Here is a 25,827-nt window from a genome sequence, read left to right on the forward strand (position 1 = left end):
TGTAATACAAACAGAATTTTTACATTTATTTTTTATTCCTACAGAAAAGAAGAAACACAGTGGTACCAAAAGAGTTCATTTCCCAGTGATTAAATGTACTGAGAAAAATATATTAACAAAAAATAACTAACAAAATAACAAAAGGATACAACTGCTGTGAATTCAAAAGACAAACACAACTACAGGAAAAGTGAGTGCACTTACTTTCACATTTTGCACCTATTAATAGAAGACTTAAATGTTTAAAATTTAATTTGTATAATCGCCACCAAGTAGCAGAACCAGTAAATAAACTTCTAAACAATAAAAATGGGTAAACATGGTTAGATTGTTAGGTTAAGTGCTAAAAATTTTATTTTGCTTCCATAGTTGCATCCATGAGTCTCTTAAAGCCTTCAGAGCATAAACATCACAGAACACCTATCACAAAAAACAAACCATCCACAGGAAAACCATTTTTATATTGTGTATCTTCTGTATTTCATTAAATCTAATAAGCCATCAGTTCTAAGATGCATTCTAATTCAGAGATGTCACGTGAAATAAAAAGTATCTCTAGATCAATAAAACATGGTATGTATATACGCCCCAGATGTAAGAGGAAACTACTAGTTTGAATTACTTCCATATTATTGTGCCAAAAAACAATTAGTGTCAAAACACTGAAATTTTATGTAGTCAAGCTTTTTATTATTGTTTTCCTTACAGGAACAATAATCCAAACAAGTCTTGAACCAAACTATCTATAAACAGAAAACCTGTTATATAAATTATTATCTATTTGCAATATATCAAAATACTGTATTGGTGAAAATAAATAGATAACAAAAAACAAAATACATCATTTCTGTGTTTGCTATCAGACCCCACAAGTATGTTTGTCTTTACAATTCATTATAGGTAAAAAACAAACGGAAACACAAGAGGTGCACACAATTATGCCACTGCTAAGGATTGCAGATTACATATGTAAGGTTTTCTTAATAAAATAGGAACACATTGCTAGGTACACAGAAACAGGATTTTGCTCTAAAGAACAGCTGAATTGTTGAGAGAAGCAACTGCTTCCTACTGGGCTTCTCATGTAGCAGATATTACCCTGTGTAACAGAGTATCAAGGGGTTTTGCATTTTCCCAATCTAACCATAAACTAAACAAAAACAACCCAAACATTAAGATAAACTGACAATCTTGTTCCCATATATAACAGAACAGTTCTCATACATTGTTAAGATTTATTTACTTTTTTATTAGGAACACTTCTTAAGTTTTTGGCATTTCACATGTCTACATTCAGTGTCCATTGGCTCCTTCTGAGAGTATCCGTGAAGGTTCGGTAAATTTTGCAGTGAACAAGTAAAAAAGGGCTGGTGTAGGTACCAAAGCCAAAAGGGGCAAATCCTGCTCAAGTTTATCCACTCTAGAAATGGAGATTATTCCATAGGCATGAAGTAACCAGTGGCTGAAGAGAACAATAAGTCTTTTCTTTCTGACCAGAAGATCATAGCAGTTCTATACAATTTTATAAAAGAAAGAAAAGAGAAATACAGATTATCAGGCTAAATCAGCTGAATAATTTAATATATTTTAATGTAAAATATATTATTTATAATCTCAGAATCATAAAATGTTTGAGCTGAAAAAGACTTAGGAAACTACTCAGTCTAGCCACCACACTTTACAGATGAGGAAAGCGAGATTTCTAAGGTCATATAAGCACTCAGTAGCAGCACCAAGACAAGAGCCATGTCATCATGTCTCTTATGTCCTTGTCTATGCCAGCATTCACGCCTGGAAACACTATAGCTCCTTCTGAAAGAAAGATATGACCTAGAAGGGAAACTCCCCTTTACGCGCTTTCTTCCTGCCCTGATCCACTGTCACTGTGGATCTACAGGTGGGAAATAGGAGGTACAGAAACTCAACCTCCTTAACCTATAACATTCCTGGAGCCTGCTGCATGAATAGTAAGGAAGCAGAAATGACACATGAACAGTCTGATTTTCTTTTAATCCTTAATACCACTGCATAATATGCAGAAATTAGAACAAAATTAATACAAAATTAATATCTAAATGTGTTAATAAAAACATTAAAATGTAACTTGCAATAGATTACTTACCAACTTTCTCTTATCATTAAACAGCTCATCAACTCAACCAGTTCTAAACTGTCTTTCCTACTTTAGGTCCCCATTTCATGCTAATTGAAGTATGTGAACATTTTATATAGGAGATTCACAGGGGCAGAGAAACAAGTTTCAAGCTAATTTAACAGTGTATAGCTAATTCTTAACTATGGATAAGAAATAAAAATTCAAAAACCTCGTTTTATTCAAATAGCCAATTATTTCCTCCCTCAAATCTTTCCCTAGAGTTGATAAAAGTGTCAAAACTAATTTGCCTATCTTCTTTAATTAATTATATTTCAATGCTGGTTAAAGATTACAAAGGAAAAATGAGGATCATCTACAGTTGAAAACAACTGAATAATCACTATAAATATATTCTGTCTAGTTCCTTCACTATTATCCTACCCAAAAGTCACTATGATTTCTAGATGTTTTCCCCCACTCAGTCTTTGACTAAGGTAATAGAAAAAGTGGCATCAACAGTAACCACTCCAAAATAGTTTACAACTTATTTTCTCTGGGTTGAGTTTTTTATGTTATAAATTATGAGAAAGCACATATCAACTGTGATGGGTAGTTTAAGACAGTTCATAGGCCCTACATTAGCAAGTTTGGGTGGAAGACTACTAAGACACTTTATGCTTTTGCTTTCTTTAGAGTTTAGCCTAATAGTTCTTACATCAGAGCCATTAACGTATTTAAAAGTAATCATTTAAATGTAATATATTAACAGTAGAGAGCTGCATAATTATTTTGGAAAGAAAATGTCAGATTGCATATGAACACATAATGTACAAGAATGCCCATTTTGATTTAAAGTTTAAAGAATACATTTTTCCCTAGGCATAGAGTCAAATACACTATTACTTCTCATTTGTTGTTCATGTTTTTGACTAAGAGCTTAGTTCCTTAAAAATAGAATATGTGAAAATATAGATGTGATGACATGATGTTCTACCCAGTGACTTATAAATGTGTCAAAAGAGACTTTTCTGGCCAAAAATATTCTAAAAATAAAGACATATACAATTTTTTAAAAGGAGTTCTTTATAATAGTGGCCTTCCACTGAAATATTAAGAAGTTAGAGGTACAAAATGGATACCCTGATAAAGGAACAGTATCAGAATAATGTGGCTAGTAATGTTAGCTCCAAATCCCCCAAACATTATGGGGTAAAAGTAAACATCCATAATCAAGAAAATAAAATCTGGGATAAAACATAAAAGGATATGGAATGCACAATTATTGATGACTGTTAATGTTGCCATTGTAAAATAAAGTTTAAAATTAGTTCTAAATATAAAACATTTTTATGGTTTTTCTCAAAATAGTGTTAATAAGTTTCAACATTTCAATAATTTTATGTTTATGTAAAATGACTTTTCTCCTTCATGCTGGATAGTTGAGCCTGACTACTTCACTATTTTGCTAATTTCCCATGGAACTATAGAGTCCAGTACACAGCTTTTTATAAAGTTAACAAGCTAAAGGCTACCAAGTGGCATCATCAATCAGCCAAAGATCACTAAAACAATTAGCTGTACTATATCATATCATATGGACCATTCTGATATTCAATTGTTAAATTTATATTTTAAAAAGTATTTAACAAAGGAAAAAACGACTTCCTACCTCTATTTCAGAAGCAGACATGTACACAGCCAGAGTAACCAAAGATAACACTAATATAATATACGGGAAGGCATAATCTGAAAGATAAGCATTGGTATTATGTTGGAAATTGAACAAATTATCTGAATAAACCATCAAATAAATTCAAATAGTAATTCTCCTTAGAGTCAAATCCTTTCTCAACCAGTTCTGAGAGACTTATGACCTAAGATTCTGAGGCAGGGGCCAGCAAGTTTTTTCTGGAAAGGGAAAGACAGTAAATAGTTTTAGCCCTGAAGGCCCTATAGCCTCTGTCTTGATTACCCAGCTCTGCAGTTATAGTGGGGAAGCAGCCATAGACAGATCATACATACATGAATAGGCATCAATAAAAACTTCTGGACAGTAAAATATAAATTTCATGCATTTTTCACATCAAGAATTATAAGTCTTTTGATTTTTTTAATGGTAAAAAAATGTAAAAACTATCCAAGGCCAGCTTTGAAGAACCTTGCCTTAGGCATCCAGTGAATGTAAATAATTAGCTTCTTCCCTCTGCTTTCCAGAATAGTACCAGTTAAGTACTAAACTTAGGAGAATTCAAAAAATGGTCAAATAATTTTCTGTGTTTTGTGGTCCACGTGGGGAACCTTGGTTGAGAAAGGTTATCTATAAGAGTAACTAAGCTTTAATTAATCTTTAGAAAAGGTCATTTATCAATAAACCTCAAAGTATAAAAAGAGATCATTCAGTATTCTTAATATCAAAATTCCAGAAATCTCTACAGTACAGTAATAAAACTTTAAGCAATTTTTTTCCTTTAAAACACCACTTTTCTCTTAAAATGTTTCAAATATATAACACACTATAATAAATGGACAAATTGAGAAAAAACTTTGAATTATTGCTCATACAATTATTTGTAAATGACTTCAGTTTATAAAATACTAATCATTCTACATTGCAGTAGAATCCATTTGGAACAATTTCAAATATTAATTCAGGATGCAGCAGCCAGAAACTGAGTTATCCAAACAGGTTACATAGGCCTTATTCCAGCTTACTAAAGAACTGAATGACTTATCTGACATTTAGAACCTTTTAATAGACAGTGATTAGGTCTTCAATCAACTGTGCCAAGAAAACAAAAACAAAAACCTCTATTTAACCTGTAAGTAGCTAAACAATGTTGCTAATGATACAAGTTTAAGACCTGATAGTAAAAAGCCACATAAAGTAAAAAGGAAAAAAAGAGGAAATTTCTAACTAAGCCCAAATTTGTGGGGAGTAGAGGGAGGTACTGGGCCAGAGATAGGATTTGGAGTGGTTCTTAATTTCTACTGCACAAAAAAATTTGAAATTTTGTGCAACCAGGTCTGGAGTAGGGTCTAGGGATATGCATTTTAGTTCCCCTGCTGGTTCAGCTGCAGATCACACTTAGAAGCTGGCTTCCATAATACTTCCAAGCAGGTAAAATTTGTCACTGACATATTCCTAATTATGCCCCATCTTTCTCCCTAGATCCCCAGTCTTTCACTATCGTGAGCTATTATAAGCTTCCTAGTGCTCTGCTTTGCTCAGACTTGCTATATCCCTACAAACCAAAAATTATCTATTATCTTTTTTCAACATTATAAAATTATGAGTTGGTAATGCAAATGCATAGTACTTCCTTGAGTCCCTCTATGAATGTGTTTTGAGTGGAAGCTTGTTGAAATGATAAAAAAACATTCACCGTGGGAAAAGTTATTTTCAATATAGGCAGCTATAATATAGGAAGCAATGCTGTCTGGCATCTCTTCGGGTTAGCTTTCCAAACATTTTCCTGCTTTTCACAGCATCTCCCTTTTTTCCATTTCTTAGCCAAAAGGCTCTACACAATAGCACCACCTGCAGTCTAGAATCTACAGATTTGAGGCCTGCCAATTCTTAACTCTTCAGCCTTGCAGAAACAACTACCTGTGATCTTTTGGCCATTCCACGAATACTGAAACTGAATTCACTTCTCTTCACCAACCGATTGCCTCTTCTAATATTCACGTTTATCCATCCACTGGTTACTAAGTCAGAAAGCTACTTTATAGTATTCTTGTTCTATTCCTTCAGCCCCTACCTTTGTTCCCTAGCTTAGTTAATGCTATCTTTGAAGTAGCTCATTCCCAGTGTTTTGCTACCAAAGATGGAGAATTCCACATGTATCAAGTTATCTTTCTACAGCAAATCTAATCATGTCACTCTTCTGTCTAAATCCTTTTAAGAATAGGTTCCTATTCCCTAGAGCAAGAACGGCAACCTCAAATGACACAGAGGCTAGCCAGGAAGGTATAAGGGCATGGGCCAAATCTAACAGGGAAACAGAGGAGCTAAAGGGAACTGTAGCTTTTTAAATCCTGTGCAGGCCAAATGAAACAGTTCATCTGTAAACCAGAATATGGGGGTAACAGAATTTCTGCTTCCTTTGGTCTTACCCTCAGCCCTACCATTACCATGAACCAAATTACATTCCCAAACTATATTATCATATTACATTACCAAGCTCCATATAAAGGATGGTATCCAACATCTTGAATGTTCAGTATCACATATTCAAAAGAACCACACTAAATTTTCTCAGCCATTGGCCTGCCTGCTTTATTCCCTGATAGTATGTGAGGCTTTTAACAGTGAATTTTTCTTATTCTTTTGAGTCATTTTGGAGTAAATGGTTACTAAACAAATGAATTAATTGTTACATTAAAATAAAAGACATACTGAGGATTTGTTACTATAAAAGGTTTTCATAAATGAACTTAGAAACCTAAGACCCTACTTAATAATAAACAGCATACATTATCAAGATTAATGTTCATGTATTCCTAAATGAAAAAGTTTTTATTTCTTATTATATACTTAGATTTAAAAAATCTTCTAATTTGGTCATGAGCTTCAAATGCAAAGTATTCTCTAAACAGAAATCACTTTTGATTAGCTGCCACTGATTTCTTGAGAATTTTTATTCCATTCCAAGATATCCATGATTTTTCTTTATAATACTGATCATGTTTTAGCAAAACATACACTAAGGTTCATTTTCAAGTGTTAAACAAACTGGCTGGGTGCAATGGCTCATGTCATAATGCCAGCACTTTGGGAGGCCGAGGCGGGCGGATCACGAGGTCAGGAGATTGAGACCATCCTGGCCAACATGGTGAAATCCTGTCTCTACTAAAAAAATTACAAAATTTAGCTGGATGTGGTGGTGTGTGCCTGTAGTCCCAGCCACTCAGGAGGCTGGGGCAGGAGAATGGCTTGAACGTAGGAAACTGAGGTTGCAGTGAACCAAGATCATGCCAGTATACTCCAGCCTGGCGACAGAGCAAGACTCTGTCTCAAGGCAAAAAAAAAAAAAAAAAAAAAGGATTAAACAAACTATTTAAGGAAAAAGCTCCCAAGTTAAATCTAGAGAAAATATTACTACATACAATAATAAATATATTTCATTGACTTTACCCATCAAACTTACATAAAAGGCCTCCACCAACTGCCTGAAGCACAGTTAAAATTGGGAAGAAGTAAAGTGCAGCATAAATACTTTTAAATCGATCAGACTTCCCTAACCCACATGCAATCTTCTTCACTAGAAGAGGTCGGAGCAGCATCATTAATACCAAGCAGAATGCATAATAGATAAATACAATGGTGTATCTGTAAAATAAAATAGAGAATGTGTAACATCAGAAATGTCTTAAAAATATTTTTATCTTTGATCATTTTTAAATGAAAGCTCCTAAAAAGGGTTTACAAGGCATATTTAGTGTATCCATTATATATTCAGATTGGTGGAGGGCTGGCCAAACAGGCTCTCATACACTGCTAGCAAGGGTACAATGGTTGCTTTCTTAGGCAGTCTGGAAATATGTATCAAAAAATCCTAAAACCTTTATCCCTTTTGATTCAGCAATTTTACCTGTAGAAATGTATCAGAGGGAAACAACCAGGCATACACAAAAAACTCTATTGTACAAGGATTTTTACTGAATCACTTATAATAAACAAAAGTCCAGAAGAAAACAAATATTCAGTAATAGGAAACTGGTTATATTTTATAGTATATTCATGCTGCAGTATTATGCAGACACATAAATCTAGTTATGAAAACGTTAACAAAAGTAACTGTGCCTAATATATTAACTGCTGACAGCTTACAAAATAGCATGTCAGAGTATAAGCTTAATATTCTTTAAAATGTATACATATGCAGAAATAAAACTAGAAAGATAACATTTTTAGCAGAATCATCTCAAGGAACAGAATTACAGATTATTTTATTCTGTGAGTGCTTTTTCTATGTTTTTGAAATGTCCTATTTTTAATGTAATTACATTTTTAATGTAATTTTTATAATCAGAAAAAAAAAAAGCTTTAGAAAAAGCTCTGTGTCACCAGACTTCTAGCATTTTATTTTGAATAATGGGACTTTCAGCCACATAGTTCCAACCTAATTTTCATGAGTATTTCCAAATCATTTTTACTATCTTGCTACTCAAACCCTCTCCCTGAACAGGGGAGTGTCCTAGAAAGTGCAGCAGTCATTTCAGATCACCGACCACATGCTTCCTCACCACACAACTAATGATACCATAATCCTGTTCTTATGATACTTTCAGGTTCAGTCCTGTACCGTAATGCATTAAGACATGTTTCATCTCTTGTGGGAAACATTCCCGTGTGAGACCCCCAAAAGGCATGGGTCTCACTATACGGTGAGTTTGATCCCAAACACAGTTTCCTACTGGAGGCAGTTGAGCTATCGGAAAGAAGGAACTGAAAGATGACTGATCAGTTTCTAATATCAACCACGATATTGTTTGGGCCTAAACTATGCGGTTCTGCTAGACTAAGTGACTCCCTACCAGCAACCAGTTTCTGCTTTTAACTTTTATGACTCTTTCTTTAAGAATAGCTTTAACCTTTTCTTTACTTGCATGACTGCTTTGTACCCTAGATAATGGTTTAACTGTGGGGATATTTGCAAAGCAAATGCCACTATACGGATGGCTTTGATCCCAGACTCAAGAGACTCCTGAATAGGGGGAGTTGAGATAAGTTGAGTTAGGAGCAGACAAAAGAGAATCTGGTTAAAAGATATTCTGATGAGCAAAACCAGAAAACCTTTTCACGTGTGAGTCCTAAAACAGGATCAAACCAAAAATACCTGCAGCCATGAGGAATAATGTCTGGATGTAAATAAGCTTTGTGATCACAGGAAATTCTATTACTTTTTATAACCACTGATTGTGTATCTGACTTCTGTATTGTACAGGCCATGTAAGGTATAGATTTGCATTTCCTCTTGCAATGACGTAAACCAGAGCAAAGAAAGTGTATTTATTCCTGGCCTTTGAAAAATAAATTTGCTGTTTTAGGCACGGCCTATACAGCCCTCCAGACCCCTGCACTCTTTCTGTCTCCCTTTATTTCTATAAGCACACACTCTCTTCCAGGTTTTGGGACCCTCTTGCAGGTCAAGAGATCCCCGGCAGACGTGCCATCACGACCGTCCCCGACAATCTCTTGCGTGATACTTTTTTGTCTCGTTATACCACCCATTACCAACTTCAAAAGAAAACAAAATCTATCCATTCCTGCAACTTGTAGTTCCTTAAGAGCTCCAAAAAAGATTATTTTAATTAAGAGGAAACCATCATGTGTTACCTCTTCTAATGAATCAGTTTATTCTCCAAATAAACTGAAGTAACTAGAGGCTGTTTACATGTTTAAGGTAATGTAGCAGCTGGCAGACCCAGAACTCAAACCCACACCTGTTTTTGTCTCCAAAGTCCATAAAACCTATAATAATCCTCAGAGATTTTTAAAAAATGATCATAAGTCTAAATAAACACTTACAGTGGGTAGACGGCTTCATGAGTACAGTGCACTGTGGTAACATAATCTGGACTTGGGTTGTAAAGCATCGTGTACCAGTCAGAAAGCATCAACACTCGACATGACCGAATATAAAGAACACCAACTGGATCACTCACAAGTAAGGTGATAATAGCTGCCATGCTGCATTCAAACAATGCAGTGATGTGTTGGAAAAGTGCGCTGGAACTAGAGAAGAAGGAAAAGAGGCATAATTACCAGAAAAATTGCAGTATTTAAATGGCTTTAAAAAACATGTACATGTGTCAAGATACAGATTTCTAAATAGATGAGAATAGCCAAGCATAAAAACTACTCAAGAGTATAAACTTATTTTCTCAAAAGGGATAAATAACACTGTGGCAGTATTATTACACATTTATGTAACAGAGAAGGAGAAATTAGATCTATCTTGTATCTTTAGTATCTTGCCAAATTGCTGCTAAAATTTTCTTAAGTTATCTGTGTATCATTTTAATATTTTAATATGCACACAAAAGATGGTATGTAACATGTATGTTACAAAGTATAGTCATTATCATGAATATTATAAGCTCGTCTCCTACCCAATAACTAGAACACTGTCAACAACTGATATCTATTTCTTTGTTCCTCCCCATCCCTAACTCCGTCTCTCCCCTAAAGGCAACCATATACCAAAATGCTTTTATCACCTTATTCTAGAAAGTTTTTATCCCAATTGTATTTATGTTTCACAACTACTCTGGTTAGTTTTACCTATTTTTGAATGCTATAAAATGATAGCACACTAACGTAAGTCTTCTGAGATTTTTTTCCACTTGAAATTGCATTTCCAAGTTTCATCCATGCTATTCACCCTTATAACAGAGGTTCAGTCATTTTTGCTACTGGGTTAAGATTCCACTGTGTGACAATACCGTGATTTGTTTATCCTCCCTCTTTCACCATGTAGTTCCTCTTTGCCTCCTGCCTCCTCTCATACTGGTTCCCCTTTGCCTTCTGCTATGATTGTAAGCTTCCTCAAGCCATCACCAGAAGCAGATGCCAGAACCATGGGCCAATTAAACCTCTTTTCTTTATTAATTACCCAGTCTCAGGTATTCTTGATAGCAACACAAATGGACTAACGGAAAATTAAAACTGAAGAGTGGGGCAATGCTATAAAGATACCTGAAAATACGAAAGCAGCTTTGGAGCTGGGTACCAGGCAGAGGCTGAAAGTGTTTGGAGATATCAGAAGAAGACAGGAAGATGAAGGAAGGTTTGGAACATCTTAGAGCCCTGAGTGATTGTGACCAAAATGCTGACAGAAATATAGACAGTGAAAGCCAGGCTGATGAGGTTTCACATGGAAATAAGGAAGTTACTGGGATCTGTAGTAAAGGTCACCCATATTATGCCCTAGCAAAGAACGTTGCTGCATTGTGTCCATGTCCTAGGGATCTGTGGAAGTTTGAACTTAAGAGTGATGACTCTGTATCTGGTGGAAGAAATTGTTAAGCAACAAAGCATTCAAGATATGCTGTGGCTGCTCTAACAGCCTGTGATCAGACAGATGTGGGAGCAAAGGAATGATCTAAAAGTTGGGACTTAAAAGGAAAGCAGAGCCTAAAAGTTTGGAAAATTAGCAGCCTGGCTGTGTGGTAGAGAAGAAAGGAGCACTTTCAGGAGAGGAATTCAACCAGGCTGCAGAGCAAAACTTGCTAGAGAGGTTAGCATGGCTAAAAGAAAGCCAAGTGCTAATAGCCAAGACAATGAGAAAAGGCCTTGAAGGCATTTCAGAAGTCTTTCAGACTGCCTGTCTCACCACAGGCCCAGAGGCCTAAAAGAATAGAAAGTAGGCTATTTTCCTTATTTTTCTCTTTTAATAGCACATTTCGTTTTGTTGTTGTTTCATTTTTAGCACTCAACTTTCTGAGTGACTTTTAAACTGGAATCAGAAGGAAAAGAAGGTAGCTAGGTAACAAGTTGCAGTCAGATGAAGAAGAGACTATTTCAGACAGCAGAAAGAGGTTGGAGGAAGGGAAAGAACCTAAAGTAGGAAAGATCCTGAGAAGCTGGAACAACTAAAAGAAAATCAGTGTGGCTGAAATGCACTAAGGCAGAATTTGACCTCCCATTCCCAGCAGATTAAACTTCACATGCTTGTCAAGAACCTTCACATTCTGCCCTCAACCTATCTTTCCTATTCCCCCTTATATTAATTACTTTTCTTCACTTGTAACCCACTCTTGACCACCCCAGATTACTTCCATTCTTACCTACCTCAGATCACGTATTTCATACCTCTATGCCATTATTCATGCTATTTCCTCTGCCTAAAATGTTCCTTTTTTGAAATCTTTCAGATTCCATCAGGCATAATTTATCTCTCCATTTTTTGTAACTCCAGAGTACTTTGTTTCTAACTCTTCCACTACATGTCTAAGACTGCTTTATATTATAATTATGTACACATTTGTTTTCTCCACAAGATTCTGACTATAAGCCATGTCAGTTATTTTTATATATCCTTCTCGATCTTCCAAACATAAAACGCGGTGCTCAGTAAACGTGTGCTGATTTAATATGTTAATATGAGTTTTTGTATTAGGTTACGGCTATATCATTTTAAACTACATACTTAATTATTAGTATTAAATTACAAAGAATGTGTTCCATAACAATAAATAGCTTGTAATCATAACCAACTTTTTTGTAGAAAACCAGTAAGGATTACAGTTGAGAAGTAAAAAAAAGTATTCCTTCAAGATCATTTAGACTAAAACACACTAAGGAGAGTTCCCTTAAAAATCACTAAGTCATGCCCTATTGTTAAGTTTTCTTGTAACAGGGAAGACTAATCTGAAGATAAAGGGAAAATATGTTTACCACTTTTAAAACAGAAGCAGCATAATTAATTAATAAGGTCTTCTGAGTGATAATTGTTCCAACATTAGTCCAGCCAGTTATGTTCATAGAAATGTGCTAACCTCTTTTTCCCCGAATACCATTCAATGAAGAACCAATGTAAAACCAGAGGAAGCATTGCCATAAATCCAAGATACAGCCAATCATAAAGTTCAGGAGATTCTGTGCAAGGCTGACAATATTTCTGTGCATTTGTTCTCTGTCCTCTCGGGCATACCTACAATAAATAAAAGCAATATTTTGTGTACAGATATTATTTTGGAATATTAACAACCCCCCATCATTCTATAAGACATCCTATTTCAGTTTAAACATTTAAACTGAAATTATATGTGCATGTTTTAGAAGTTAAAAAAAAGGAATCTATATTGTATGTGCTATTTTTGTACAATGCTTTTAAAAGATTGCTTTAACTAAGTTACTAAAAAGTTGACTAACATTCAATGAAAAACCTAATTATTAACATTACATAAGAATAATTGCAGATAAATGTTCTGGATTCATGATGTTCAAATTACTGTATAAGACACTGTACTAAATCACAAGAAACTAGAAATTATAAAATTATTAAACATTTTAAAAAATAATACAGACATCAAAATGCCAACATAAACAATGACTGTTTTAATGACTCTATATTCTTTTATATTTTTTTATTTTATCTTTTTTTGAGATGCAGTCTTTCTCCGTTACCCAGGCTGGAGTAGAGTGGTGCAGTCTCGGCTCACTGCAACCTCCAACTCCTGGGTTCAAGCAATTCTCCTGTTTCAGCCTCCCAAGTAGCTGGGACTACAAGCTCACGCCACTACACCCAGGTAATTTTTTTGTATTTTTAGTAGAGACGGCATTTCGGTATATTGGTTAGGCTGATCTCGAACTCTTGACCTCAAGTTATCCACCTGCCTCAGCCTCCCCAAGTGTTGGGATTACAGGCATGAGCCACTGTGCCTGGCCCTCCCTATTCTTTTATAAATTAATGAGTATAATAAGAAAGATATTCTACTTGTGATAATATTTCAAAAGCCAATAGATTTTACAATATGAAATAAGATACAAACATAAGACTTACCCCACATTCTCCATATATTTCAGTTGAGCCATTTTTAAATAATAGGGTCTTCCCACAATAAAGTCCAAGGCATGCTGGTTGAATATCGACAGCTTTTTAAAAACAAACGCCAGTATAGTAACATCTTTTGTGATTATTAAAAAAATAATGCAGTAATAGCTGAAGCACTTGGTAGAAATAACACTGTTTCAAATTTTTAAATATGCATTAGACCAAAGAATGAAGCATTTTAAAATTTAAATTTCTTCTTTTACACTGTAACACTGCAGACAGTCATCCTGGAACCTTGCTGTTAATACTATGCCTTAGATTAAGGTCCTCACCCAGCAGAGCAGGATCTACCTCCAGAACTCAAAGCCTAACCCAGTATGTCTCCAGTGGCTCCAGCCAGCCACTCCCCTTGATTAGAGGATACTTCTGAATTTCATTGATTATGAAGTTCAAATAAACATACATTTTTTAATTAGAGCACCAACAGAGGGTCACCATCTTTTATTTTTCCCAGTCAGGACATTAAGCACCCACATGTACACACACGATTATCACCTATGTTCACAACAGAACACATTTTCACAGAATAGCAGAGAGAATGTAATGTCAGAACAGAGATAAGTAAATTACCTTTATAAAAAGCTTCCGAGATTGTCCTAGCTTTTATCATATTTGTGGAGGATAAGTGTAAATTTCATCAAGGCTGTCACTGGGCCAATATGTAGGAACCACTGCCTTAAAATTAATCCCCTGATCTCAAGGCTTAGGGGAAAAGCAGCTATTTCTTACTAAAAAAAACCCAACAACTAAGAACCTAATACGTTGTCTTTGACCTCATTCACAAGAAGAAATTATGGAGTTTTCTTCCTCACTGACATCTGATTCCCTTCATTCATTGACTCAATCATTAAGTAAACATATATTCAGCGTCAGATTCCACTGGTTAGAGGCCACTAAAGGTCCAAGGAGAAAGAGTTTCTGCCAAGATCCTACAATCTAATGTGGATTAAAACAAACTGTGGTCTACACGTGAATTAATTCGAAAAATTATGCAACTTTTCACTATTCTTGAACAGTCATTTCCCAGATTCTTCAAGAATTCGTAGTCTGGACTGCCTGGTCTAGAATGCCCTTTCTCCTTTCACATTCAAGTAGACTTTTTATTTCCTCCTTCTTATGCTGCTGAGAGAAAAAGAGAGCATTGACTAAAATGTCTCGGGTTTAATGTTTTCGCTTTTAACAAATTTCTGACTTAGCTTTTTAAACCTATTGGCTTCTTTAATGGGCGCTGATTTTTTGGTAACCAATTGTAATCACAATGTTCTAAATTAATAAATGAAAATGAATTATGTTTCAGATTTTTCAAGAATGCAGAAGCGAACGAATTGGAAACTTCTGTATGGGTTTTTCATCTAGTAAATGCTTAATAAATACATGTGATTGCCAATAATCTAAAGTTTCTCTAAATCCAAGGCCTGAAAACCAGTATGATAAACTGAACTTAAATACACAGCCTATTACCTACTAAACAAAATCCAGGTTCCAAGTATCTGTTCAATTTCCCCTTCCATTTCCTTTGGTGAACGATGGTTAAAGTTTTAAGACTCTATTTCTTCGTAACAGTCTTGCCCCTTTGGGACGGGCCCTATAAGTTTACGTTTGAGGTTGAAGCAGGAGACAAATTATGCAGCAACTTGCTTCTGCTTTACTGTTTTTTTTTCTGCACTATCAGCCGCGCTTTCCATTCTGAAGTCAACCACCCTCATGCAAGTGTTGCCTCCACATTAAACTAAGGGACTGAAGGGACATTTTCAATCAAACAACAAAGGCCTGGCCTTTCCGCCGCAGGCAGCGCGCCTCCCCAGACTACCGGTCCGGGGCAGAGACCACCCCAACCCGGCAGGAATGCGGGGCCCGGCCCGAGGGCGGGCGGGGTCAAGGGACGAGCCTGCGCTGCCAGCCGAAGGCCGCCTACAGGGAGCCAAGCCTGAGGCCAACCGTGTAGGAAAGCAACCGGGACTAACAGAAACGTTTCCCTGGACCTTGGCGACCACTCACCCATCGGCCGCCTGAAGGTTTCGCTGGAGAAGCACTAGATCAGCGGATCTGGCAGCTACACCGAACATCCGGGCCACAGCGGGCTCGGCGGCTCCGCCTCCCAGTAACCGGGACAACCGCTCCGAAGTTCCTCCCCCACTTCCGGGTTTAGGCTCCGAGGCCCCGCCCCCAGTGGTGCTGCTTCGCGTCCCGCCCTCTTCGCGCGGAGTCACAGGAGCTCCTGAAGCCAGCTCTGCGGGACTGCGCTGGTGTCCCCGGACACAGACCATGGACAGCGCGCTAGCGGTGCTGCGGCCGCCTCCTCATGATCCGGAGACGCCGGCGCTGTCGGTGGTGGACATGCATACGGGCGGCGAGCCCCTGCGCATCGTGCTGGCGGGGTGTCCGGAGGTGGTCGGGCCAACCCTGCTGGCCAAGCGGCGCTACATGCGCCAGCACCTTGACCACGTGCGGCGACGGCTCATCTTCGAGCCCCGAGGGCACCGGGACATGTACGGAGCAGTCCTAGTGCAGAGCGAGCTGCCAGACGCGCACCTGGGCGTCCTTTTCCTGCATAACGAAGGCTACAGCTCCATGTGCGGCCACGCTGTGCTGGCCCTGGGCCGCTTCGCCCTGGACTACGGGCTGGTGCCGGTGCCGTTTGCGGGCAGTCGCGAGGCCCGCGTCAACATTCACTGCCCGTGCGGGCTGGTGGCCGCCTTCGTGGCGTGTGAGGACGGCCGCAGCCGCGGCCCGGTGCGCTTCCACAGCGTCCCAGCCTTCGTGCTAGCCACAGGTAACGGGCGGGACCCTTCCAGCCTAGGGCAGAGCTGCTACCGGGACGCCACTTAACTACGTTAACGGTCTCTCTGGGCTTGAACTCTCGCAACTAACCCACCCCGCGTGCCCGTGCAATTAACAAGAAGGTAAATTACTGCGAACGTGTGTCAGCAGCCTTGCGTATTTGCTTGGTGCATGCAATTTCGAGTTTCCCTGAGGTTTTGGGAGATCCTTGAGGAGTGAGGGATTCCGCGTTTCCCGTACTCAGCGCCTCCCTCTGCCCTGGTGAGGCATTCCTGGAGTTTCACAGGTGCATAAAGCAAGGTACGATAGGGTCAAGGAAAGGGCAAAGAACAGCCAATGTACCAGGGTTCCAGGCTGGCTCAGACATGCCTGGTAGACACATAATCACCCTTAATAAGTTACTAAACCTTGTCTCCTGTCCTCATCTCCCCTACTTCTTTGAGGAAAAATTAAATGAGAATGAATGAACAAAGCAGTTTATAAATCACTAAGATACGAATGTTGCTGCTTTTTAAGAACAGGAACACACATTGCCTGGATTCAAATCCTGGTAACCCCCTAAAGCTGTGCAACCTTAGGCAAATTACTTAATCTCTCTGTGCCTGTGTTTCTTCTTTTACCTCATAGAGTTTTCTGTTAGGATTAAATGAGAGTATGCAAGATACTATATTCCTGAAGATACATTGCAAGGTATATATGATTGCTAGAGTTCCTTAGGCCTATTGAGCTCTTAAAAGGTTTTGCTGGATTCCCTAGTACAGATCCTTACACAGCATGTCATGTGAAGCAGAGCATCTCTATAACCATAACTCTTAGAGGAGAGAGATCCCTCATGGGGATGGCCTGGCAAGCTGGCATCTGGTTTCTCATTTGAGTGCTTCCTACCAGGGGCTGAAGTCTGTCAGTAAGAATGCTTTAGTCGTTGTGGCTGGAAGTGAGCCAGTGAGCCGGGAGCCAGTTTACCAGAAATAGTTATCCTTTTCTTAAAAATCTTCAAGTCATGCAAATCATCTGTTAGAAGGTTGGACCTTGATCCCTACCTGAGGAACTAGGTCCCAGATTAGCCTGATTATGAATGATATGCAATAGAATAGGCACTTTTAGAGCAACCTCAGGCAGCTGAAACCCATACGTTAACGAAAAATGCCTCTGGAGAAATTGATGCCATTTTCCCGTAGAATGGTGTCACTTCCAGATTGGGAGACCACTTGAGGGAGACAGATAGTTTATGTTTACAATTCCATTTTCCAAACCTCAATAGTTTAACTAGTGTGGCTACCAGAGTTTCCCCCAGGCAACTCCATCAGCAGATTAGAAACACTGTAGACTTTTGTGGGAAATGACAGCTGGCAGCAGGAACATGAACTACATCGCATTCCCGGGTCAGTTAGGGCAGGGTCAGCTAACCCCTTGAGCACAGTAGTTCCTGAGAGCATTACTGTATGGCAGTACAATAATTAGTGGGCATTAGTGGTCACTGAGTTAAGAAAAAGAAATGCTGTGTTTTCTACTTTGAAAAATGAGTACAAAGCAGACATGGTGTTCAAGGTCACTGCCCCGCCCCTCCACATCTCAGTGACCTGTGCTAGAGAGTCCATGTCTCAGTATCACAGTCTATAAAATGAGGATGACAACAGTACCCACCTCAGAGGCTTGCTGAGCTCATCTCCACCCAACCAGGCTAAACTGCAAACTCTTGTTCACAGTATTCTAAGTGCCTAGAGCAGTAGTCAATGAATGTTTGTTGAATGAGTAACTAAATAAATGAAATTTGGAGACAAATATGCTGATTGATAAATGTAAACATCTGGTCCTCTTGAGAAACCTATTCCCATTGGAAATTAAAGTTTTGGCTATTGAGTCCCCAATCTGTGCCAGGAACTCCCCACACATGGAATTTTCAAAACAACTCTCTTTAGGAGAAATAGCAGTTACAGTTTGCACAAGAAGACACCAAAGCCACACTAAATGGAAGAACTAGGGTTGGAACCCTGACCTATCATATTGCTTCCCTCTCATCCTTGAAATTTCTTAATAGTTTAAGGTGATATGTTGCATTTTTCTGGAATACTGCTTAGTGTATTATACCTCATTCACAGATATAGGATATTTTAAAACCTATCTTGTCCAACAAAACTCCAAGGAGGGCAAAGCTTATGTTTTATTCATCCTTGTACTTCTTATATCTTCTACAGTAATCAGCACATAGTAGGTGCTCACTAAATCTTGAGCAAAGTAAATCAAATTGAAATTTCAATGATATGCTTGTATAGAAGAAAAGAAAAACCCTTAGGTTTTGATTTCTGCATAGTGGTTGTGTATTTTAGTAGAAAGGATTTGGGCTTTGGAGTCACCTGATCCTGGGTTTGACCCTAAGCTCTGCCACTTACTTGGTGGGTAAACCTGGGAATAATGTGAAGATAGTAAGTAAAACAGTACCTACTTCTCAGGGTTGTCGTAATTAAGGCACTAATGTAATGAATTAGGGACTATGTATGTAAAGTACCTGGCACATAGGAAGTACTCGTGAAATATCTTAATTTTTAATGTTAGTACTTTAGTGATTAAAAATGAAATAGTCACAGATAATTGATGGACAAAAGTAACTGTAAAGGAAATTTGATCCATTTTAAAGAAAAGGAAACTGAAACTCAGGTGTAGCACCCTACCCAACTGCCCACCCTAGGAAAACCAGACCCAAGATTCTAGAAAGGGTGGGCCAGGGAAACCATTGTAGGCTCAGTGATGACTCCTCCTGCACCAGCATCCCCACTCTGTCCAGGCCCCGGGATTGGTAGCCAATGCCCCATTCAATTGTTAAAATCAAGAGAAAAGTGCAGGCCAACTGAGCCTTAGGACTGTCACCGGTGTCCCCTGGTAAATGCTGATCTTCACCCTCACCTTAGCGTTTCATATTCTAGCAGTCCCTCATTTCCATCAACTTCCTCATTCTCCTGTCATTAAACTTGCTTTTCATGTTGTGCCAGCATCAAGATAAAGACATTTTTGATTCAATTTTGTTGTTAAGATCCACAGCATATTTTACTCTTTTGATGATGAAAACTCAGGAGTCCAAGATATATTTTCTTTCTCAAAACTTAATTTCTGAAATTGAAACCCTACTCTGTCCTTTTGGTTCACTTAGCCTCATCACCCCATGTGTTGTCCCCTTTCCTGATCATGTGTGAGCAAAGGTATCTTAAAAGTGCCATGGCCTTGGAGAGGATGGCACGTCAGTCCTCAGCTTACACAGTTAACCAGTGAAGCAGAGCAGGAACATCGGCTGCCCTACCCTACATGGTCCCTGCTGTCTGCACAGCCTCCCCATCCTCTGTTTCTCCACATGCTGCTCCTGTGGTGCCCTGGGGAAGTTAACACAAGTCCTCTCTGCACTAAGGACCTTCAGCCTCCACTCTTCTCAAGCCAGAAAAAAATAATCTCTAGGAGAAATATTTCTCCCTTCAGGACACTCCTTTGCCAACAGGTATCTTTCCCCTGAGAGCTTAGGCTTCTGTAAAATAAAAGCATGAAAGACCAGCTTTCTCCCCTGCCATAGACTTCCCAGAAAGGCAGTGATCACCAAGCTAGCTTAAATTAGGGAAGAGGAAAATTTGAGAAGGGCTAAAATAAATATCACCCAGCCTCCTTTCTTTGGAAATACAGATTCAAGATTTCAAACTACTGACCTTCAGGTGAAACTTTGGAGATGTTGAGACTTAAAATGCTCAAATAAAAACCCTGATGCAAAATGATGCTGTAGAGGTCAGTGATTCTACAATGGCATTTTTCTGTGTGTTTGCCTGCAGGATATGTTAATGAGATGGAAAAAGGTAGATGAGTATATATAATTTATATAGAAAAATATTTTATTAAAATTTTTGTTTTGACCTTACAGCTGAAGAAAACTAATTTGTAAGTAGGATCCAAGATGCTTACTATTTTAAACCATCTCTCATAGTACAAGTGAGAAATCGACATCTTCCTTCATGGTGTTCACAGGGATGCCCCTGGGTTTCCCCCTCTCGGCCTCAGTGATGTTTCCTAGAAAAGATTCTCAGAGAAGTTAATGAATATGTCTGTATGAGTTGGGGGAAGGCATGGCATTCAGTTTATAACTTCTGCAAACATCAAGTTAAAAATACAAAGATGCATCTAGCTATTATTCACCTGATGCTTACTCATTTTAAAAAATGAATTTTTACTTCATTCTTTTTTATAATAAGAAAAGAACATCCCTCCTCAAAAATGAGGATATTAAAAATCCTTTAAATTTCATTGCTAAAATACTTATTAACAAACACATCTTATTTCCAAACACATCCTGTTTTAGATCTCATGGTGGATGTTCCTGGACATGGAAAGGTGGTGGTGGACATCGCATATGGCGGTGCATTTTATGCATTTGTGAGTGCTGAAAAGTTAGGACTAGACATTTGTTCTGCAAAGACCAGGGACGTTGTGGATGCAGCGAGTGGAGTGACAGAGGCAGTAAAAGCTCAGGTCAGTATTATTCTGCCCTCATAACCAATGCCCTCCTCTGTGGCGTGGAGGAAATATATATTATTATGTCTATAAAGAAAATAATGTTTAAATTATTAGTAGTACTAAGAATAGGGTACTTATTAAAATCTTAGACTCTATAGAAAGCTTGTCTAACTCCTGATCTGCGAGCTACACGCAGCTCAGGATGGCTTTGAATATGGCCCAACACAAATTTTGTAAACTTTCTTAAAACATTAGGAGTTCTTTTGCATTTTTTTAAGCTCATTAGTTATTGTTAGTGTTAGTGTGTCTTATGTGTAGCCCAAGACAATTCGTCCAGTGTGGCCCAGGGAAGCCAAAAGATTGGACACCTCTGTCTAGAGCAAAACTACCTATGAATTCTACCACTAGTAACATATGTAACCGTGGACAAGTTACATAACCTCCATATGCCTCAGTTTTCCTATCTGCAAAATGGAAATGAAAAAATACCTGCTTTGTAGGGTTGTGAGAAAGAAATAAGTCAATACAGCCGGGCGCGGTGGCTCAAGCCTGTAATCCCAGCACTTTGGGAGGCCGAGGCGGGTGGATCACGAGGTCGAGAGATCGAGACCATCCTGGTCAACATGGTGAAACCCCGTCTCTACTAAAAGCGCAAAAAATTAGCTGGGCATGGTGGCACGTGCCTGTAATCCCAGCTACTCAGGAGGCTGAGGCAGGAGAATTGCCTGAGCCCAGGAGGCGGAGGTTGCGGTGAGCCGAGATCGCGCCATTGCACTCCAGCCTGGGTAACAAGGGCGAAACTCTGTGTCAAAAAAAAAAAAAAAAAAAAAAAAAAAAAAAAGAAATAAGTCAATACATGTAAAGGACTTAGAATAGTGCCTGGCCAATAGCAAATGTTCAGTAAATGATAATATTATTTTTCTGAGACAGATTCTTGCTCTGTCACCTAGGCTGTAGTGCAGTAGTGTGATCATAGCTTACTCTAACCTTGAATTTTCAGGCTCAAAATGATCCTTCTGCCTCAGCCTCTGGAGTAGCTTGGACCATAGGCATGCACCATCACACCCAGCTAATTCTCTGTGTGAGTGTGTGTGTGTTTATATAGAGACAGGATCTTCTTGCCCAGGCTGTTCTCAAATCCCTGGCCTCAAGTGATCCTCCCACCTCGGCCTCCCAAAGTGTTGGGATTACAGGTGTGAGTCACCACAACCAGTTACTAAATTTAATAGTACATACATACTCATATAGTTTATAGTTCCTTAAATGTGTAGAAATGTATTTGTAGAATTCCACAAATTTTAAATGCATGTGCATTATCATTTTGTAAAACTTGAAAATAATAAATGTAAAATATAGCATATAAAATATATTTAAGCCCGATAAGACTTTTTCTTATTTCACAGAGAACATTAATGTCTATTTATGATTTTTTTTCCTATATTGCTAAGAAGTTACTCAAATAACTACTTAAAATCTAGTTTTTACTTGGGAAAACTATTCTGATAAAAGTCAGTTTACATAATAAATAATTCTAAAATGTTATTTCACTTTCACAAGTCTGCCATTTTACTTTGAAATTGGGACCTATAAATAAAACACGTGTACAGTATTTTAATGTTTGGTATGTGAGAATTTATTAGTAGTAAAAAGTAACTTATGTAAGATAGTGTTTAATGTATTAATAATTATTATGGGCCTATCTAATAGTCCTGGGGCTTTGTTTTAATATAATTTATAACTTAACAAAATGAGAATATATACTATATCAGTATTCTAAATTATGTTTCTGGTACTGCCAGTACCAATATGTGTAATTACATTATCATAGTAACTTTTGAAGCTCTAAATTTATATCAATTTTCTGCTCCATTAAGCAGGACAGCTAATAGTTTGAGTTAACAGTTTGGCACAAAATAATTTCTCCTGATTTTTAATGAATTCAAGGGAAAAAGTCATGGATATCTTAATAAAAGTTGTAATTTTGAACTTCTCATTTGAGTTTGAACTCTACAATGTGGCAAGGGGTGGACTTTGCATGCAGAGGGATTCTGAGAAAAATGAGGACAAGTTCTATTATTGATGTATCAGACAGTACAATTAATTACTTTGTGAACTGTTGACCATTCATACTGCTGCAGCAGATTTAGGAAAAGGCCATGGGGATGGAGGGTTAAAGTTAATATAAAACCATTTTCATTCATTCACTCTTAACAAAGATTTACCAAGAACACACTGTATGTATGTCAGACACTATGCTAGATGCTGGAGATTCAAAGAAAGAACAAACTCTACCTTCAAGGAGATAGCTCCAGTGAGGGAAGTGAGCATACCTGTGAACATTATGTTGGAATGTGCTATAGTGGAGATAGGGCATATCATTTTAAGAAGATGGAGAACAAATATTCAATCTGCGGGCCACTTTTAACATTGTTTCAGATGGACTCTGGATATTAAGAACCCAAAGCTGTTCCATTGCTTTAAATGACATGTAAGTGGAATTAGAAAGTACTAATTGTAAGGATACACAAGGGAAGTAAGATGATAGCAATCTCAGTCATAATATAAATGTTGCAGAAATCCTGGAAAAGTTAAAAGAACTAGACCTTTTAAGAACAAGTAGCACTGCACATTTGGGCCTGAATGTACCATTGAGTGACTTAGCAGTCCCTGCCAGTGCCTGCTTCTTTCTGTGCATATCTGCTGCTTTTAGACGAATCAACTGACTTCATCATCTACAATAAAACTTTTTTTTTTTTGAGATGGAGTCTTGCTCTGTATGTAGCCCAGGCTGTAGTGCAGTGGTACAATCTCGGCTCATGGCAACTTCCACCTCCCTGGTCCCAGTTCAAGCAATTCTAACTCAGCCACCCAAGTAGCCGGGATTACAGGCATAAGCCACCATGCCCGGCTCATTTTTGTATATTTTTTAATAGAGACAGGGTTTCACCATGTTAGCCAGTCTGGTCTTGAGCTCCGCTTTGGCCTCCCAAAGTTCTGGGATTACAGGCGTGAGTCACTGCACCTGGTCAATAAATCTTTTTTTCATTCAGTTGTTTCTCTTACCTAATAGCTTCTGTATTCTTACAGCTTTTCCTTGTTCATGTCCTCTCACAGTCTTTGTCTCTATCATTGGTATTAACTTCAGCTGTAGATGCTCAGAGCCTGATTTTTCCACATTATCCTTTTGAAGCTCCTGAGAATAAGATTATGATTGCCTTAGCTCATCCTGTTCGAGCAGCCATTGCCAGCCTGTGGATTGACCATCCTGGGGTTAGTGCTTCAAAGACTATGTGTATTTGGGGTAGGAGGGGTCTAAAATAGAGCTGCTCTTTTAGCAAAGGCTATATGCAGGACAACTTCCTTACAAAGGACTCCATATCTTGTATTATAAGAATCATAATTTCCAATACAACTATATTTCTTCATCTAGACAAAGGCATAATTTCTAGCAATTAGTATTTATGTTGCCCCAAAAATCTATTTTAAAGATGTTAAGAATTAAAAAGTTATGCCTAAGAATGACTCATCTACATTATAAAGATAAATTTGAATCAAAATATTTATTTTGCATGTGGTTGATCATATCGTTTCTTATTATTTGCAGTTTAAAATTAATCATCCTGATAGTGAAGACCTTGCCTTTTTATATGGAACTATATTAACAGATGGAAAAGATGCTTATACCAAGGAACCAACCACCAACATTTGTGTTTTTGCAGATGAACAGGTATTAAAACTGTTATGTGTAGGCACAAAAGCCAGGTAATATGGAACTAAAACACTGTTAACATTCTTATCTTCATTTATTCTGAAACAGGTTGACAGAAGTCCCACTGGCTCAGGAGTGACAGCCCGAATTGCCTTACAGTATCACAAAGGGCTTCTAGAACTGAACCAGACCAGAGCCTTTAAAAGCAGTGCAACTGGCTCAGTATTCACAGGGAAAGCTGTGAGGGTAAGTGACACCCTTAGCTTCTTATTTATAAATGTGTCATTTATGAGACTGAAGAGGCCTGAGGTAGGTGTTGGATAAATGTCTTCACTCAGCTCTCAGGAGAGAGTTTTAAAGAGTTTAAAAACTTCTTTTCAACTAGGATATTGATTCTCAAGTGTGATCTAAGGTCCTTTCCATGGGTTCAGAAGATCAAAACTATGTTGACAATAATGACACTATTTGCTTTTCACTCTCATTCTCTCAAGAGTGCACAGTGTAGTTCTTCAGAGGCTATGCGTTCTATGCTAACCCAACCAATTGAATGCAGAAGCTAGATATGAGAACCTAGGTGCTTTCTATTAAGCCAGACATAAAAGAGGTTTGCAAAAATATCAAACAATGCCACGTTTCTCATAATTTTTTTTTGTTTTGGCAAACATAGTTATTTTCACAAAAATATATTATTCATATGTTAATGATAATGGGTTTATGATTTTTTAAAAGCAGTAATAAATAGGTATATCCAATTCCTAATACTGTAAATATTGATAGATATAAACAAAAACTCTTTGGAGTCCTCAAATCTTAAGGTATAAAAGGGTCCTGAGACCAAAAGGTTTGAGAACCACTAAATTGAGGTTTGGGTTTTTTGTTTGTTTTTGTTTTATTTTATAATAGTGTTTTATTGTATATAATAGGATGTGAAAGCCCTGAAAAGTTGTGGAACATCAAAGTAAATATGCTAAGAGCTAAGTAATGAATCTTACCACAGTAGTAAATAAAATCTACTACAGAGTGATTAATCTACATTTAGCAAATGAATCTACTCATAAACAGTCCTTTAACATAGCAAACAATCTATCCTAATATAGCTGTCTTTAAGATACGGTGTTTCTGAATATTAGAATTTCTTTAAGAATCTGTGCAACACGTGATGATCTTAAACGTGTGAAACCATTTATGTTGTA

At 37.8% G+C, this 25,827-nt stretch overlaps 3 protein-coding genes across 9 annotated transcripts in view; 2 read left to right on the plus strand and 1 right to left on the minus strand.

Annotated features, from left to right (window-relative positions):
• CCDC175 (coiled-coil domain containing 175) overlaps positions 1–130 on the plus strand; it is an 83,898-nt gene extending 83,768 nt beyond the window's left edge. The window contains exon 20 of the mRNA XM_003924389.3: positions 45–130. Coding sequence (XP_003924438.2) covers positions 45–130 — 86 coding nt within the window. The remainder of the gene's footprint in view (positions 1–44) is intronic.
• On the minus strand, positions 1–15,749 carry JKAMP (JNK1/MAPK8 associated membrane protein). Of its 3 annotated transcripts, none has more exons than XM_003924391.4 (7): positions 15,658–15,749; positions 13,609–13,700; positions 12,602–12,756; positions 9,630–9,836; positions 7,246–7,427; positions 3,765–3,841; positions 1–1,512 (listed from the first exon to the last, which is right to left on the minus strand). In XM_003924391.4, the coding sequence occupies exons 1-7, from the start codon at positions 15,659–15,661 to the stop codon at positions 1,294–1,296; spliced, it is 936 nt and encodes a 311-aa protein (XP_003924440.1). In that variant the 5' UTR covers positions 15,662–15,749; the 3' UTR covers positions 1–1,293. The 3 variants fall into 3 exon arrangements, with proteins under 3 accessions (XP_003924440.1, XP_003924441.1, XP_074249276.1); XM_003924392.4 differs by having other exon boundaries at positions 13,609–13,682; positions 15,658–15,745; XM_074393175.1 differs by lacking the exon at positions 15,658–15,749 and adding an exon at positions 14,230–14,360.
• Positions 15,741–25,827, plus strand: part of L3HYPDH (trans-L-3-hydroxyproline dehydratase) — a 23,821-nt gene continuing 13,734 nt past the window's right edge. For 3 of the 5 annotated variants that reach the window (XM_074393173.1, XM_039468810.2, XM_003924390.4), the window contains exons 1-4: positions 15,741–16,432; positions 20,771–20,940; positions 24,530–24,652; positions 24,743–24,880. In XM_074393173.1, coding sequence (XP_074249274.1) covers positions 15,925–16,432; positions 20,771–20,940; positions 24,530–24,652; positions 24,743–24,880 — 939 coding nt within the window. In that variant the 5' untranslated portion in view covers positions 15,741–15,924. Of the gene's footprint in view, positions 16,563–20,770; positions 20,941–24,529; positions 24,653–24,742; positions 24,881–25,827 lie in introns of all 5 variants that reach the window. The other 2 variants (XM_074393174.1, XM_039468811.2) reach the window with 1 other exon arrangement.

This window comes from Saimiri boliviensis, chromosome 2 (assembly GCF_048565385.1).
Source record: "Saimiri boliviensis isolate mSaiBol1 chromosome 2, mSaiBol1.pri, whole genome shotgun sequence".
Lineage (NCBI taxonomy): Eukaryota > Metazoa > Chordata > Mammalia > Primates > Cebidae > Saimiri > Saimiri boliviensis.

Bases quoted from the DNA above. Each gene is read 5' to 3' on its own strand.
- JKAMP (XM_074393175.1), bottom strand. From the start codon at position 14,269: ATGATAAAAGCTAGGACAATCTCGGAAGCTTTTTATAAAG. The intron at 12,757-13,608 runs GTAAGTCTTATG...TATTTATTGTAG, and splicing joins AAATATATGGAGAATGTGGG to GTATGCCCGAGAGGACAGAG. The intron at 3,842-7,245 runs GTAAGTTTGATG...CTTATCTTTCAG, and splicing joins AGTTGGTGGAGGCCTTTTAT to ATTATGCCTTCCCGTATATT.